The 15,046-nt window shown below is 39.7% G+C and overlaps 1 protein-coding gene across 5 annotated transcripts in view; it reads right to left on the reverse strand.

Moving 5' to 3' along the window:
• Positions 1-15,046, reverse strand: part of LOC122815541 — a 704,558-nt gene that overhangs the window by 233,048 nt on the left and 456,464 nt on the right. For 2 of the 5 annotated variants that reach the window (XM_044088118.1, XM_044088117.1), the window contains one exon: positions 5,663-5,824. The exons of 2 other annotated variants lie outside the window; for them this stretch is intronic. In XM_044088118.1, the coding sequence (XP_043944053.1) occupies positions 5,663-5,824 (162 nt within the window). Of the gene's footprint in view, positions 1-5,662; positions 5,861-15,046 lie in introns of those variants that run through there. One more of the 5 variants, XM_044088121.1, reaches the window with a different exon arrangement.

The following is a 15,046-nucleotide window of genomic DNA, read 5'->3' on the forward strand; positions in this document are numbered from 1 at the left end:
TGGCACTTATGTGCAATGGCTTGGTGAACCAGCAATGGAACAGGCATCTGAATGTCTGACAATCAAGCAATGGCATTCAGACTGGAGGCAAAAAAGTTGTGAGAATGGTACGTCCAGATGTCACCTTTATGCCCTATGCTGTACAAGGAGCATTTGTGTGATGTACGGCGTACCTTAAAGCAACCTAAAGGCTTTGGTATACTGGCTGGACGTCGGGCCGCCCTTGGCAGGAGATCTCTAATGTTATGACATCCACTGCTGCTAATAATGAACTGTCTGGGTATCCTTTTTTCACAATGCCCTCGTTTCTTTCAGCAAATCCTAGTATTTTACGACTTTGCATCTCTCTCTCTACACACACACACACACATTATATATATATATATATATATATATATATACACATACACAAGACACTAATCACAGTGTGTAGCAATTTCAAATGATCAATGCTATTTTGTCTTCTTTTTATAAGCTATTATCTGGCTTTCTTGCATTTATTTTTTTACTGTTGTTAAAGGGTGATCCCATGTGATATAAGCTTCATCATTCTCTGTAATGCTTTGTGGCTCTTGTTTCCAATGCTTTTCAACTACTTCAATGTTTGCAGAATCCCCAGTGCAATACTCGTGCCACATTATTATGCTTTTCAGTGTACAGGCCTTCTGCCATCAGTGTACCACACCCAGCAGGAAGATGTGCGACTGTTTCTAGTTCTGTTTTACAGAACCCACATTTACCGGAATCTCCCACATGTTGGTTTATGAAGTCCATTAAAAATGTACATAGTCCTCTCTTCTGGGCCACTAATATTAACCGTTCATATTTTGTGGTGGATCCTATTTTTAATCACACAAAGGGACACTAGATATAAACCCCCTTTTAGGTACTGGTATAGTTCATGACAGAAAGAATTATAATAGAACTGTCCTTGGTAATACAATATAATGGAGTAAGGGAGGTTAGAAATATAATAGAGAAAAATGGGGCCATTATGAAAACAAATTATGCAGTATTTCATACTGAAGGAAATGGACCTAGCTTTGTGTATAAAACTGCAAAAGATTTTAAATGTCTAACAGAAGGAAAAAAATTCAAATAAAAAAGGTTGACAGGTACTTCAAAATGTGGACACTGAAAGCAATGTTTTTATATTTTGGTTGGTGATAAGGTAGAAGTAAGGAATAAGGTTGACCTAGAAAATGGTGACTGCACTTCAGGTATAGTGTACATAGCAAAGTGAGGGATGCTGCAGCTTGTATACTGAGAAAACATAATACCTCTTAAAAAGGACTTATGAGCAATTATGATACCAGTACACAAACATTCCTTAAGGTGTTAATTTTTCAGCAAGTTTGAAGGCGGTAAACACAAAGCATTACTATAAACCATAGGGGGAAGCATGCAAGACTAAACTTGAGTATAAGAAATTATTATGGCAGTTTCAGTTAGGTGCAAGCAACCCACTGGTTTGAGTGTGTTGCTATAAAACCAGCATTAAAATCAGAATGGCTAAATTATAAATAATTACTTAATTTTATTCATTTTTGTAAGACATATTTGTTAGTTATACTCTCAAATATTCTACATAGTAGGAAAAATTATTTTTGATGCTTTTTACTGTCTTTTCACGTTTGCATCTTAATATATTTTTATATGGCTCTTGAATGGTTTCCAATTGTTTACAATGTTTAAAAAAATTCATAAATATTTCACAAACATTTTAAAGGATACATGTCTCAAAATACACCAGTCAAGTGAACAGAATTCATTCATACTTTTGTTTCACTGTTTATGTCCATGGAAAAGGACACAAGTTACACTAAATTACAACACCATACTACAATGACATTTTTAATGAAATTTATAGTTTACATTTTAGCAAATGTATGATTTATGGCCAGAATTTGTTGTTGGTTATAATGGTTATTAATTGTTTTGTTTCAACTGATAGCACATCCAGACGGCTATAAAAATGAAGTGATGTAAGTTAAGTCCCACATATCATATGGACGAAAGTGCTCAACTATTTTTAGGATAAACATCTTTGTCAGTTTTTATTTGAATACATTTTCTGTGTTGAAGATTTTGGGCACTGGTGCCATCTCTGTACAGAACGCACTTCAGTGATTTAATAAAAATGCAGCTCAAACCAGAGTAAAACGATGCAAAGATAGAAGTTTTAACAGATGTATACTGGAACAGTTTTAAACAGGATTCAAGTTGTTCTTAAGTTGTGTTACAAGCTGTCTATGAACACAGAATCTAAACCAAAATTAGACTAGTGGATACAGGATTGAGAGAGTAAATTGAGGGAGTCTTCTCAAAGACCAGCACGCTCAAGTGCTGGAGAAGCTAACGTCAAAATAATTTATAAAAGACTTTCCTTCTAGTCTCTTAATAGTAACATCTATTTGACTGTAGTGTAAGTTATATTTTTATTTATTATTTTTATTTATTTTACATTTGTTAACTGGGCTAGTCTGGCTGGATACATGTCCATTTTCAGCAGAGGCCCGAGGAGAAAAGCTCCATTAACGTACTAGCAAACTTACAATACAAAGATCAAACAATCAAATAACAAATATCAAAACCAAAGACCCAAGCAAGCAAATAATATAAACATAATAGCAAATAAAGGAATCAAATTTTTATGTAGTTTAGTGAGATGCTGAGGGATTATAGAACAGGAAAATAAAAACGGAGAGGCAACCTTCTTGAATGATTGCTAGAGTAAGACTGCTAGTAAATGCAGAAGTCTGGTAAATAGACTGTCATATGGAGAGTAAAATATAAAATTACCTATGTACAAATTAGAATAGAAAATAAGTTGTGGCAGGGTACTAGAAAAGGGTAGGGGAATAAACATATAAGAGATAAGTAGAAAAGGTAGGAAAAGAACAGATGACAAGATGTAAGGAAGGAAGAGAAAAGAAATGTTAAAAATGGGTCAGTAGAGGCATAATTAAGGGTAGAGAAGCAACCAGTAGAAGTGAAGGGGGGGGCTAGAAAGAGGAGAAATCATTGGTGAGCTCAGTCAGGATTAGCGCATGGGCATAGCCAGTGGGTTTGTAAATGGTTTCTTATTTTTTTTTTGAAAAGGTGAGGTGAGCTTAGGGTGGTCAGGTCTATGGGGAGTTTATTCCAATAAGATCCTACAGTATTGGCAAATAAGGAGTCACCTGCTTTATTGTGGGATTTGAGAGTAGTTACTAGAAGCTTCTTTTATAACGGTGAACTTTTTGCATAGGCAGTGGGGAAAGAAAAAGGTGGCTTTGTTAGCATCACTGAAAGCTTTTCTGTGGTGGCCTCAGCAACAACAAGAGTTGACAGTTTAACCTTAAGCTCACCCCTTTGCTCCAAGGCACACACCAGTTTTTTCCCAAATGAATTTGAGGTTAAAAAACAGCTGCTTTCAGGAAATTTGGCCGCCCCTCCTTCCATTAAGGAGTTGGGGGACTATAAAATAAAATCCTTGCTCCTGAAATTGTGTTTAGTTTTACAATCCAAACTCAACTTGCTCGTAAATCCAGAGGTGGATAAGCGGACTGCTAAAATAGAAACAGGAGGATCCCAACTCAAGACAGCAAAATGGCCAGGCATGCCATGTAGGGTTCTAGAGTCTTTTGGAAATGTATTAAAAAACATGTGTCATTAAAATGGAGAAAAAGATCTAAAACAGAATAAACAGTGTGCATACCTATTGGCAGATGACTTGCTTACTTGCCATGAGCACACTTGAAGGAAACGGACACTTAAAAGTAGGCCCAGGACCATAAAGAATAAGAGAAATATTCCCAGCTGCCAAAAAACCTAACAACTTAAATGAAGAATTAGGCAGCATAAAATGAATTAAACTACTCCAACTCTCAGACCTGTAATGAGGAGGAAGACTAAGTGTCTTACACTCTCTTCTAGTGTCTTCAGAAAGTTAATGCCTTGTTAACACATGTGTGGTACTACTACTTAGATGTAATAATATCAAAAGATACCATTACTGTGCTTTTTTTTTTTAATTTTAAACGTCACACAGAAGCAATACATTTCCTAAGCAAAGCACTTGTTACATGAAACAGTATGCTTAATCAGAATGATTTCCCCCTCTGAAAAAGACATTGCTGGCCTAACTGGACTAACCCAGTCAAGACAGCACAAAGAACCAACCAAACAGATGACTGTTGCTATATTAGCTATGCAGCCAAGTTGACGCTTAAAAAATAAAACTGCACTATAAGTTACCGCACCATATATTTTAGGAAAGTGTGTATTGGTTAAACAAGACCTAGTTTACATCCCCAGTCTATAGCCCTATTTCATTACTTGTGAGCATCCATCTGCATGGTGGCGAATGGCTGACTAGAACCATCAATCTTGTATGCAAGATGGGTGAGCCAGGATTAGCCACTCGCTCCAAACCTCCTCCACCCCCTCTTGGCTTTTTAGTGCCCAAGCTAATTGTCCAACACGGGTCACCTGGGACACAAAATATGTTGCAAACATGAGGAAATGTCACCAACACTCGAAACATTAACAGGAATACAGACATTTAGAAAAATAATTTGGGCCCGCTGATACATTACAAAAACAGGTGAAGCCAGCTGCAAGTGTGTCACACATTAAGATATACTAACTTTCCAATTTAAAGTTGAACTTTAATGTCATTTAACTGTATAATGCTCACTTTGAATAGAGTTGAACAGCTTCTTGCATTTAATCTTGGTATAGCTGAGCCCTTCTGCTGCTCCAGCATTTTCTCTCGCTGGCAGAGCATTTCATATCTTAGCTACCTGGCCAATCCAGAGGCAGCTCAGCATTAAGTGGGACATGTTTCATGGGAAACTACTGTATTCATTCAGTTTAACTTCAACTTCTGCACAGTACACTGTGCTGGCAGGTCAGCAGCTCATTATAGTAGATGGGCAGATTTTGTTCACTTTAAGGAACAAATGCACCAGACTTGGACCACCACAAAACATGTTAATGCTTTCATAGATTAGCAAGGGAACTCTGTCAACAGTGCTGACTTAACATTAACATTAAATTCTTTCTAGAATTCATCAAGTGATATAGATTCATCCTTCCCTCTCAAATGAAATGCATGTAATGTGCCACCTTCAAATAAATGTTAGCATTATTCTATGACAGGCAGTGGAGAAATCTTGTCCCCTGGGTCACCCATCCAGTACGCATTAACTGGCCAACAAAATTAAATGTTAGCATATCTGCCAGACCTATTCCACAAGGCTGTGAGGTATAAATGTATAACCCTCCACCCAGGATAAACAGCAGACCATAGGATGCTCAACTCCACCTTTTATGTAGGCCTTCTGGCATTCAAGGCCAGTCACCAAATCAGTGTTGTTAGTACTGCAGGCAACATTCTACATCTTAGGGTTGGCACAAGTCTGAGTTCCTAAACAGAGAAATCAAATGCCTACATAACACACCGAGGAATGAACACTGCAGATTTCTATACCAATAAATGGAAAAAACAACCACTATTATAACATCTCATAACATACACGATAATAAAAAACAGCAGCATAAAAAGCAGTGAGGGGAGCAATGCTCCAAGTGCAGCCTATTCTACAGGTGGCACTGGCAATGCAAGCCATCTTGAGCAAACATCAAAGCTATTATAAATTAAAACAAGGGCCCTGACCTTTTTCAGAGGGAGGGCCTATGAAGACTTTTCCCCTTCCACTTCGGATTCTTCCTGGATTCTGTGTCAGAGCTAGAAACCTGGCTTGATGTTGCCACCCCTTCTTTTGGGCAAGTGGGCGTTTGGTCCTTTTTCCTGTGATATAACTGGATATCACATGGTCTGTGATTCATAAAGATGGTGGCATGAATTGGTTTACTTACAAAAAATGCAGATAAAATAAAGTTAGAAAATCAAAAAAATGCAAATAAAGTTAGAAAAACAAACCAGAGAGACTAAAATGCAAAAATGATAAAGAAACAGCGTTTTAGGATATAATATAATTCCTACCAAAAAAAGGCATGAATTTACACTCGGCTATTTAAAAGTGAAACACACATGAATCACATGGCCTCAACGAAAATAAGGGTTCAACATCCATAACTCTCTCCTGCCTTACTCAGCTGCAGTAGACAACAGAATTTCTCCGAGGTTATTATGTTTTATGTATATACTACACTAACCACAACCAGAGCCTTTGTAAGCTGCGTTATGCAACCCAACATAATTATGTCCCCATCTACCATGGGTCTTTACTAGGAGGGGGTTAGGAAGTTTCTAGAGCTTATGTGGGGGAGGGGGTATGTTAGTTTGGACATTACTGTTTGCCTTTGTCTATCACAGACATGTGGGTCAGACTTGGGAGGTGAATTTCCGATTTCCCATCCATTAGTCAAGGTTATGCTAAAATAAGGTTATGGATGGATTCATATGGCTGGGGAGCCTGTCCCAGCATGGAGATCCAGTGAGACATCTGTCTTACCCAAGTGCCTTATTTATAACAAAAGCAAAAATTAAATCTCTCCATCTAGCGGTTATGATGGTTTTCATTTTGCAGATATGCAAAAGGTCCTTTAGAGCTAGACCCAAGTATGCATTGTATGCCTTACATGACATAACATACAATCTCCTGTCAGTAACCTGTAGGAGAGGGAGTATGGAAATAAGGCTTTAAAGTGATCTGTATAGAACAATGTGCTTAGACCCTGGATTTTCCTGGTAAGGAACGTTTGTTGACATTCCAACTGTTGCATGTCTTGTCAGGTACATGCCGAAGGGGGCATTGCACTCAATGATGGGTCTGACAAGGGCCGAACAAAGTGGCTTTGTGATCCTAGAAATGACGTACTTGCTAAAGCATAACCCAAACAAAGTTCTGCCTTCGTGCAGTGGAAGCCTTTGACATAAAATGACACTTTGGCCAGAACAGTGCTCAAGCTTGCTGAATCATGGTCTTAATACAGTTGATATTTACATATTATTAAATTAAAACATGCTTATTCCATCCAAGATGTGCAATGATCACAAGAAGTTAATTTTTGTGGCTGATGTGTACTACAAACAAAAGAAACTGAAATGTTTGTTTCATGCTAGAGCTAAAACATTTTTGTTGTAAAAAAATATATATGTGCACTGAGCTCTAAAAGGAGCTTGAGATCTTTATTTGTTTGATGTTTAACCTAAAACAGTTTCTAATTTTGTAATAATGTGAATAAGGAGCTCAGAGATGAAGACAAGAGAATTACCTGAACAAGTCACAAGCTGGGTTATGACCAAGTCATCTCAAGCACACCTTTTACAAAATATGGAATCTTACTTAAAGTTTTATTATACCTTTGCATTATTACAATATCTTTTATTTACTACAAGAATGTATCACTTGTTTTCCCCAGCCTAATTATGTAAATTAAAAAGGGAGATAGTATAATTAAACCAACACAACAGACTGGCAGACAATAGGGTCCTGCTGATAAGAGGGAACATTAAGGTATTGGCTACTTCACATGAACCATCTGCTGCAGGGATGTAATCAGAAAATTATATTCTGTACTCACAGACACTTCTGCCCTCAACCCATCTGACATTTACAAAGGTGGACAAATATGCTCAGGTATGAGGACACAGAGCACTTAATGCATGCATTATGTTTCCTCTGTTAAATATACTGTTTTACAAGCTAAGTACTGGTTGTTTGGGGCAGTTACTTAGACAGCTGTAGATATATTAAGACGTGAAATGTACCAATGAAGCTGTAGTGTACAAAGAGCATGCCTGATTACACCCTTGATCTGATGCATCAGTTTTATTGTCTCTCATGATTTTTAATGAAGTTTTATGTATAATTTGGATACATTTACATCAATGTCAATATACACAATACTATACTTGGATAAAAAGTTTCTTTTAATATTGTAAGAAAAAGAAGTTATGTACTCACCATAACGTTCCATGTATGCAAGCCCATCTCACCGAACATTATTACATGTGCGTTCGGAGCAGAGCAGCTTAGAAAGCCTGAAAACTTCTGATTGGCTCGTGGCTAATAGGTATCCCATGATGCATGCGCACACTCCACAGATCTTGTTTGCTACTAGTCTGCCATGAAAAAGGAACAAAGGTCCGGAAGAATAACTGTAATAAAAGGAGTCCTTGTGGCAAAAAACACTGTGCAAAGTTAATAACTGTATCCAGATCCTCCAGGAAGGGGGGCTGGTGGGTGGGTTCGTAATAATGTTTGGCGAGATGGACTATATACATGGAACGTTATGCTGAGTACATAACTTCTTTATGTTATGTAGTCCTATCTCGCCTCCATTATTAAATGTGGGACAGCGTCCCTAGCATCTTGAATGGGTGGCTCACTGGAAGATACTCCTGAGTACCGTGGAACCAAAAGTACAGTTTTGTACCTACCATAAATGTAGATGTTCGAGTGCTAATACAGCTGCAGTCATAACAGATGGGTTCTCCTGCCGTCAGGCGGGTCCTCGGTCGGCCAAATTCCAAAGTCTAGGTCCGGCGTCGGCTGTCGTCACTTCTTCCCTGACGTCAGTGTGACAGGGGTATAAAAGAACCAGCCGACGCCATGTTCTTCAGTTTTTCTTGCCCCAGATGTCAGGTGCCCCCCAGAAGGAAGGCAATGCATAAAATTATGAAGTAATGCAATGCAATATAATCAAAAAACAGTAGTTGCAAGCAAATACACCATAAAAGAATACCCCTAGAGGGAAGGAGGAGGAAACCTGGACTGCAGCTGTATGCTTTCGAACATCTACATTTATGGTAGGTACAAAAAGTACAGTTTTGTACCTACCATAAATGTAGATGTCCGAGAGGAATGCATCTGCAGTCTTTACAAATGGGTTGTCCTGTCATCAGGCAGCCCTTCGGTCGGCCGGATTCCAAAGTCTGGGTCTGGCTTCGGCTGGTGTCGCTCTTCACCCGACGTCATTGCGGCAGTTATTCGGGTATAAAGGCATCAGCCGACGCCATTTTCCTCAGTGTTTCTTGCCCCAGATGCCAGGTGCCCTCTTGGATGGCTAAATTTGGATAAATGCCAAAGTTTCCAAATAGTAGAGAGCAAACACATAAAATAAGCATGTATGTACATATATACAACAAATACACCATAATAGATCCCCCCCAAGCTAGCTGAAGATTGGCAAATACCCTAGGAGTACCTCAGAGGGGAAGGAGGGTGGGTAATCCTGACTGCAGATGCATTCCTCTCGGACATCTACATTTATGGTAGGTACAAAACTGTACTATGTCCTTCAAGGATGCATCTGCAGTCTTTACAAATGGGTAGAATACCATAGCTAAACTAGGGGAGGAGGAATGAGAAAAGTTTATGGTGTAGTTAGGATCCCTTGCAAAACAGCAGTGGCAAAACCAGCACGGGATCTCGAGTATAGAGGTAAGTTATAATGCTTGGCAAATGTATGCACGGAGGTCCAAGTAGCAGCCTCTATAATGTCCTTGGTAGCCACTCGTAAGAAAGCTGTGGTAGTGGCTGTAGCCCTTGTGGAGTGAGGCCTGATGTTCTCTAGAGTTTTCTTTCCATGGTAGGAGTAACAAAATCTAATGCAATTTCCTATCCATTTGGAGATTGTCTGTTTAGAAATTGGTTTTCCTTCCTTTCCTGTTGCATATGCTACCAGAAGCTGGTCAGTTTTTCTATTGTTTTTTGTCCTGTCCAGGTAGTAGCGCAATTGTCTGTGTACATCCAAGGTATGTAAGAGCCTTTCTCCCCTGTCCTGTGGGTTGGGGAAGAATGTAGGAAGGTGGATAGCCTGATTTAAAGATACTCTGGATACCACCTTAGGCATAAATGTAGGATTTGTTCTCATGGACACTCTATCTTGATGGAAGATTAGGAAGGGTTGTACTGCCATTAATGCCTGTAGTTCAGAGACCCTTCTTGCTGAAGTTATTGCCAGCAGGAAAGCAGTCTTCCAGGATAAGTATTGTAATTCTGCTGTTGCTGCTGGTTCGAAAGGAGGAAGAGTCAGTTTTTCTAGCACAAAGTTTAAGTCCCATGCTGGCAATGGAGGTTTCCTGGGAGGTTTCACATTTTTAATTCCTCTCAGAAACTGTCTGAGCAGAGGATGCGAGAAGACAGGAGGATCCAAGCTGTATTCTGCTGAAATAGCTGATGCATGTATCTTGATGGAAGAGTAGGACAGGCCTGTATGAAAGAGCTCCGCCAAGTACTCCAGGATGTTGGCTATGTTCACCAGTGTCACATCTTGCCCTTTTGCAGTACTCCAGATGAGATATCTCTTCCATTTTGCTGCATAATTTTTTCTTGTTGAAGGTTTACGAGCCTCCAGGATTATGTCTTTAACCCTTTGGGATAAATTTGGGTTAAATGCTGTTATGTAATGTTCCAGGCAGTTAGCTGCAGAGTTTTTAGGCTTGGATGCAGGATGTTGTAGTCGTTCTGTGTTAGCAGTAATGGGACCAGGGGTAGTGTCCATATTTGTCCCCAGGATGTTCCTCAGCAGAGGGTACCAATGTTGTGTTGGCCAGTCTGGTGCTATCAGAATGATCCTCGGATGTTCCTCTTTGATCTTCAGGAGCACCTTGTGCATCAAAGGAAGTGGAGGGAAGGCGTATGCTGCCAGGCTTTTCCAGCTGAAAGATAGGAGTCCACCTTCCAAGCAAGTGGGTGGTAAGTCCTTGTGCAGAATTTCTTTAACTGGTGATTGAATGGGGACGCAAACAAGTCTATTTGTGGTAATCCCCATTCTCTTGTGATGGTTTTGAAGATGTCCGGATGCAGCATCCATTCGTGGGCATCTGTTGTAGTTCTGCTTAATATGTCTGCTAGAATGTTTTCCTTCCCTGGTACATAAATTGCCTGTAACTGAATGTTGTAGCTCAGAGCCACATCCCATAGGTGCAGTGCCAGCCGGCATAGAGGGTATGAATGTGTGCCTCCCTGTTTGTTGATGTACCACATAACTGTGGTGTTGTCTGTCCTTATCATCAACTGGCCTTCTTGGAGGAAAGGTCTGAATGCCTGGATTGCCAATTTTACTGCCATCATTTCTTTTAGATTTATGTGCAGATTAAGGTTACAGTAGGATTACATCCATATTATAATAGTTAGAGCAAACACTTTTAGGAAGAACAACTGGTGGTAAACATTTTAGATGATACAGTCTAGAGAAGGTAAGCATTTCAATTTAGAAAAGTAAGAAACAATTGCACAAGAGCTGACAATGTAGTGAACAAAATTTTTTTTTTTTTTTTTTTTATGAATCATGAAGGATGTGAGATGAGCTGAGCATTCTGGGAAAGTAGGTGTGAGAGAGATTTTTTTTTTTTGAATGGGGTGTGGAAGTGAGATGCGAATGGTAGGGGAGGGAGTTCCAGAGTCAGCAAAGCTAAAGTTTAGAGATTTTACAGGGGGGGAGCTTTGGTTTATATAATTTTAGATTTTTGGTTGTTAGATCTAAGTACCCTGCTGGGGAAGGTGAAATTTAAATGCAGAAGAAAGAGATGGACAGAGGTCAGGTTTGAAAATGAGCTTATGAGCAAGATAAGTTGAGAATAGATAAGTTGGTTAGGAAGTTCAGCCATTTTAATTTATGGAGTGAAGAGCAGTGATGGCTTGAAGATTTATGGCTGTATTGTAACAGGAGGAAAGTTTTGTTTGGATGTTGGTTAGAAGAGAGGGATGAGGAATGAGGAGAGAGTGATTTTAGTGGCATGCCTAGTTTTTGATGTGTTTTTTATGTTGAGTTGAATGTGATAGTTGAATTTAAGGTGACTGTCTATTTGAACACCAAGTAATTTAGCATTGGACACCAATTCCAGGGATGTGTTGTTATGGCTGTTAATTAATAGAGAATTAGTACTGGTAGAGATGTGTTTAAATACCATTAGTTTGGTTTTAGAGGCATTAAGAACAAGGTGGTTATCTTTCATCCAAAGTTCAGTGGAATGCATCTTAGCTTTTGTAGTACTGGAAGGATAGCAGTGCAGATGATAGTTGAATCATCTGAATGGAATAGAGTTGTGAACTCCGTTGGGGTATTTAGAAAGAGGATGTGGCCTTTTGAGCTTGTGAGATAGTGTCAATGAAAGATCAAGTAAGAGGGTAGAGACATAGTGCTGTGGACCATGCAGAGGTGAGGTAGTAGCTGTAAATGGATACACGTTTTTATTGTGGTTGTTGGAATTGGTTTGGATGGAGAGGTATTGGAGAATGAAGATGTTAGTTTGGAGATGAAAATGTGTTGAATTGTGTAGCTAAGTCCTTTGTCGATCAGCAATAATGAGCTTTTTACTTTATTTCTGAGTGTTTTGAATTCAAGATGGAGGGAGATTTATTTTTATGGATGGTAAAGTGCCCAGACTTTATCTCTGTGTTTTTTATTCTTTGGAGCTTAGGGAGCATGGTGATCTAGGATATTTAAAAGAGAGAGTCATTGAAAGCTGTTGGTTGAAAGTTTTTATGCAAAGGTGGGCAGGTGATCACTGAGGGAGTCTGGAAGTGTACCACTGTCAGAGAAGTAATGAGGGTGAGAGACTAAGATCCAGTCTAGAATGCTACCTGAAGATAGAGTTTTGTTGTGGAATTAATTAGCTGTGAGAAGTTGTAAAGGTTTATGCTAAGTGGACTTGTGTTTGACTGAATGGAGGACCAGTTTGAGCCAGAAAAGTATATTTTCTAATGTGGTAATATTGTTCCAGGGGAGACTATTACTGTGTGTGTTGTTTATTATTAAGTTGAAATTTTCAAGTATTTCTGCATTGTTTGAATTTGGGAATAGGCTTGTTATAAGGGGTGACTGACAGGAGGATGAATACAGGATCTGTCTTTTCGGATGATATAGTAGTTTTGGTCTTTTATGTGAGACTTTAGCCATGTTTCAGATATAGATAAAATGTTGGGTTTGTTGTGTGAGAGCCAGGGATTTTGTTTACTATGCTTTGAGAGTTTAGGGAGGCAATAAGTATAGACTTGTCAATGTTGGAGGGTTGAGGGGCAGGGTTGGGATGTATGTCTCCTGATAGTAGGGTAGTGATTGCTTAGTATGTGTGTTGTACTTTAATGCATTGGTAAAGTCTGGGTTGAACTTTGATGCATTGGTAAGGTATGGATTAGCTGCTGTTGTGGATGAGTGTTTATAGGGGTTAATGAGTTTAAAAGTAAAGAATAGTTGAATTTTTATAGGATAGAGATGAGGAAATATTGTGATGTGAGGTTTTGATGGAAATGTGTTGAAGTCAGTAGTTATGTGGAAGGCTTGAGTATGGTAGATGTAGGATAGGTTGAGGAGTAATAATAGTTGTGGGGTGTAGGTTAAGATGCAGCTGGTCTTGGGTCCATAGGCCTTGAACGCACTTGTCCATCATGTGTGCCCCCCAACCGAGGTCTGAGGCATCTGTCGTGATGGTTTGTCTTGGTTGGCTTTTGTAGAAGGGCAATCCTGTGTTTGATTGGCAGGCCTGAGCCCACCATAGGAACTCTTGTTTCAGGCATGGAATCATTGGAATTTTGGTTTCTAGGCTGTGCTGGTGCTGGGACCACAAATTCTTTAGGTACCACTGTAGCTTTCTCATATGTAGCCTGGCATGAGGGACCAGTATGATGCAGGATGCCATGAAGGCTAGAGCTTGTAGCACTTTTCTTGCAGTTAAATGGTTCTGCTTTGTTAATGCCAAGAAGTAGAGAGGAAGTTGCTCTTTCTTTTCTGTAGTTAGGAATGCCATTTGTTGTGATGTGTCCAGTTCTGCACCCAGAAAGGTTATTCTTTGGGATGGAATCGGCCTTGACTTTTTTGTATTGACTGTATATCCCAGGGCTTGCAGCAGGTAGATGACTCTTTGTAAGTCTTCTGTTAGTTTGTTTTTGTTGTCCGCTTGTATCAGGCAGTCGTCCAGGTAGGGGTAGATTTGAATCCCCTGAAGTCTGCAATGAGCGATTACTGATGCCAGGCATTTCGTGAACACTCTGGGCGCAGTATATAAGCCAAAGGGCAATGCTGAGAATTGATAATGCTCTGACCCTGCAAAAAATCTGAGGTATCTTCTGCAAATTGGTCTTATGGGGACGTGCAGGTATGCCTCCTTGAGATCTAGAGTTACCAGCCAAGACTCCTTGCCCAGCATGGGAAGAAGCTGCTGTAGGGTCAGCATTTTGAATTTTGGAACAATGAGGAATGAGTTTAAAGCAGACAGATCTAGAATAGGCCTCCATTTGTTTCCTTTCCTTGGTACCAGGAAGAGTCTGGAGTAAAATCCCTTCCCTCTCTCCATAGATGGTACCTTTTCCACAGCTCTCATTTTTAATAATTGAGATATTTGTTTTAGAGCTTCTGTTCTTTGAGTAGGTGGTAGGTTCGGCATTCCTCTCTTTCCTGGTAGAGTATGGAAATGGAATCTGTAACCTTGGTCTATAGTTTGCAAAATCCATTTTTCTCTTGTAATGCAGTGCCAGTTTCTTGAAAATAAGGTTAGCTTTCCGCCTAAAGGTGCTTCTAGTTGTTCCTTGGTAGGCGGTGCCACCGCCAAGTCACTGTGATTGAGTTGTTGTAGTGGTGGTGGCTGTATCCGTGCCTCGTTGGTTGTTACCCTGCCACTGGAGACCCCTGTAGGCACCTCTGGATTGGTTTCTGCCTCTAGAGCGCCTATTCCTGCCTCTTTGTGCCTTAGAGGAGTCTGGAAAGGACCAATTCTTGGAGGGCCAGTTCCTGCTAAACCTTGGAGGTTGAACTTGCAAGAAATCTTTCACTGTCTGCACAGATTTTGCTTTCTCTTCCATCTTTTTTAGTACCTGCTGTGCAGGGGAACCAAATAAATTGACCTTGTCCATAGGTGCATCCAAAAGCTTAGATTTGACATGGTCTGGTAATGCCTGTTCTTTCAACCATGCATGCCTCCTGATAACTGTGCCAGTCATGGCTGATCTAAAGGAAGCCTCCAGTGCATCATAGCCACATTTTAAAGAATGGTTACTAACCTGCTGTATGTTATGTACCATTTCTTGAACATACTTTTTATCTAAAGATTCTTCAGAGGACAGCTTTTTAGTCAACTGGCCAAGCATAA

Source organism: Protopterus annectens, chromosome 11.part0 (genome assembly GCF_019279795.1).
Source record: "Protopterus annectens isolate FY-2018-M chromosome 11.part0, PAN1.0, whole genome shotgun sequence".
NCBI classification, from domain to species: Eukaryota; Metazoa; Chordata; order Ceratodontiformes; family Protopteridae; genus Protopterus; species Protopterus annectens.